We start from the raw sequence: 2500 nt of genomic DNA, 5'->3' as shown, positions 1-2500 counted from the left end.
TGGTGGAGGTGATGGAGGTGATGGAGGTGATGGAGTTGATGGAGGTGGTGGAGGTGGTGGAGGTGGTGGAGGCGATGTTTCAGTGTAAGTAAATCTGGATGTACAGCTGATGGATAATAATGTGACTGAGTCTGTGTTGACTGTGTGAGACTTTGTTTTTTTTTCTGGATGTTGAAGATTTTATTCAATCATCAGCAAACTTCTGTAAAAGGTTTGTTTGAGATGTGAGGGACAGATTACCCATGATGCCGTGCGGTCTCACCTTGACGTAGTCGTACTCACACAGGTACGATGGCTCCAGGTCGAAGTGGCTGAAGTAAAGTTTGATCTGGAAGCCGTCGGGGACGCTGATGTTCCAGTGCAGCGCCGTCTCTCGCGGGTACGGATCAGGGAAGTTTGGAGACTGCAGGCTACCGTACATCTCTGACAGAGAGAGCAGCTGAGCGTCGACCACAGAGGAGAAGAAGAAGAAGAAGAAGAAGATGAAGTAGAAGAGGAACGAGGCGACGGACAGACTGGAGGAGAAAACAGAAGACTGAGGTCATTTAGTGTCGGAGCTGTTTGTTGTTGTCAGATATTATTTAGTTTGATTTTTCTGGATGTTCAGTTTATTTACAGTTTGATATTTTCTTCATTATTCCAACCATTCACACCTGGGCTCACCTGGCAACCCACATGAAGGCCTGTTGGGTCAACGACCCACAAGTGGCCCTAACGACTCTGAAACTCAGAGCTCACACATGCTCCCACACCATGTAAGGACACTCCCACACCACGTAAGGACACTCCCACATCATGTAAGGACACTCCCACACAATATAAGGACACTCCCACACTCTGTAACGACACTCCCACGCCATGTAAGGACACTCCCACACAGTGTAAGGACACTCCCACATCATGTAAGGACACTCCCACACAGTGTAAGGACACTCCCACACCATGTAAGGACACTCTCACACCATGTAAGGACACTCCCACACTCTGTAACGACACTCCCACACCATGTAACGACACTCCCACACCATGTAAGGACACTCTCACACCATGTAAGGACACTCCCACACTCTGTAACGACACTCCCACACCATGTAAGGACACTCCCACACCATGTAAGAACACTCCCACACCATGTAAGGACACTCCCACACCGTGTAAGGACACTCCCACACTCTGTAACGACACTCCCACACCATGTAAGGACACTCCCACACCATGTAAGGACACTCCCACACCATGTAAGGACACTCCCACACTCTGTAACGACACTCCCACACCATGTAAGGACACTCCCACACCATGTAAGGACACTCCCACAGTGTTTATCTTATCTAACATTCTACAGCAAACACCTGAGCTGAGACAGAAGAAGAAGAACTGTGATGACACACGACTCAGACAGAACAGAACAACACCTGAGCAGGAAGATGGTTCTGATCCACAAACGTGATTCTGAAGCGAGATGTGCTAGTCTGGATAGTTTAGCTCCTCTGTCAACACAGACACCAGGTTTCATTCTGTCCCGTCTCTACATGGACCGAACGGACCGCTGCCTTACATCATGACATCACCAACACTCATCACGTGTCACACTGTCCTGAAACAAGCAGCCTGTTGTTACAAACATGAAACCTGAAAACATTAAATCACTTTTTCATTCATCAGAAAAACATTTAAAGTTCTGCGTCTCATCGCAGATCTGAACTGTCGCCGAGCTTCTTACAGACGGACCTTTAAACAGCTGCTGACCCGACATGTTTTCGTCACAATCTGATTCGGTTAATATAATAATAATCATAACAACATAATCTGATGATCCAGATAAACACAGAGCAGTGAAGTGTCAGCCAATCAGCTGATTGATCTCACATGCTGTTCTTTGTCTTTTCTTCAGTTTCAGGTTTATTGAAGGTTTTCAGGAGGATCAATACTCCATTAATAGTCTAATCAACAACACATCCACAATCAATATGATCAAAAGAACCCTAACTAAAAACCAACAGATGATCAATCATATCGACTCTGAATTTCGGTTAATTACATATATTTTAGTGAAAAGACACTGTGACGTCATGTGAGTCAGGAGGAGGCGGGACTCGAACTCGCGACCCTCTGATTGAACACCATGTTGGAGTGTTTGTACAGAAGTTTATAAAGTCTTTATGTTTCAGAGCTCCTCGTGTATAAACTGTTGATGAGAGCAGCCTGCAGCACATTTATTGATTAATAAAACGATCGATAAGTGAAGGATCAATCAGCTCCTGATCGACTAAACAACAATCAACGATTAAACTTTAACAACAGAAACACTTCAGACCGGAAGTGAGTTTAACACCGCAGCAGCTCTGTGACACGAGCACTGGATCAATCAGAGTATTGATCTGTTACTGATGTGATGATAAACAGTGTTGCTCGATCAGACTGACCTCATCCTGCAGCGGCGTCTCCTCAGCGGCTCCGCGACGCGTCTGTCCACACTCAGCCTCGAGGAGCTCAGCCC

The 2500-nt window shown here is 46.1% G+C and overlaps 1 protein-coding gene across 3 annotated transcripts in view; it reads right to left on the bottom strand.

Annotated features, from left to right (window-relative positions):
- The window catches only part of masp1 (MBL associated serine protease 1), an 18899-nt gene extending 16402 nt beyond the window's left edge, over nt 1-2497 (bottom strand). The window contains exons 1-2 of one of the 3 annotated variants that reach the window (XM_073481859.1): nt 2427-2497; nt 263-515 (exon numbers count right to left, since the gene is read on the bottom strand). In XM_073481859.1, the coding sequence (XP_073337960.1) occupies nt 263-515; nt 2427-2431 (258 nt within the window). In that variant the 5' untranslated portion in view covers nt 2432-2497. Of the gene's footprint in view, nt 1-262; nt 516-1415; nt 1577-2426 lie in introns of those variants that run through there. The other 2 variants (XM_073481850.1, XM_073481867.1) reach the window with 2 other exon arrangements.
- Between the last annotated feature and the right edge of the window lie 3 nt (nt 2498-2500).

This window comes from Pagrus major, chromosome 2 (assembly GCF_040436345.1).
Source record: "Pagrus major chromosome 2, Pma_NU_1.0".
In the NCBI taxonomy this organism is placed as follows: domain Eukaryota; kingdom Metazoa; phylum Chordata; class Actinopteri; order Spariformes; family Sparidae; genus Pagrus; species Pagrus major.
Note: the sequence above shows the minus strand (reverse complement) of the source record. Positions and strands in the feature narration are given on the sequence as shown.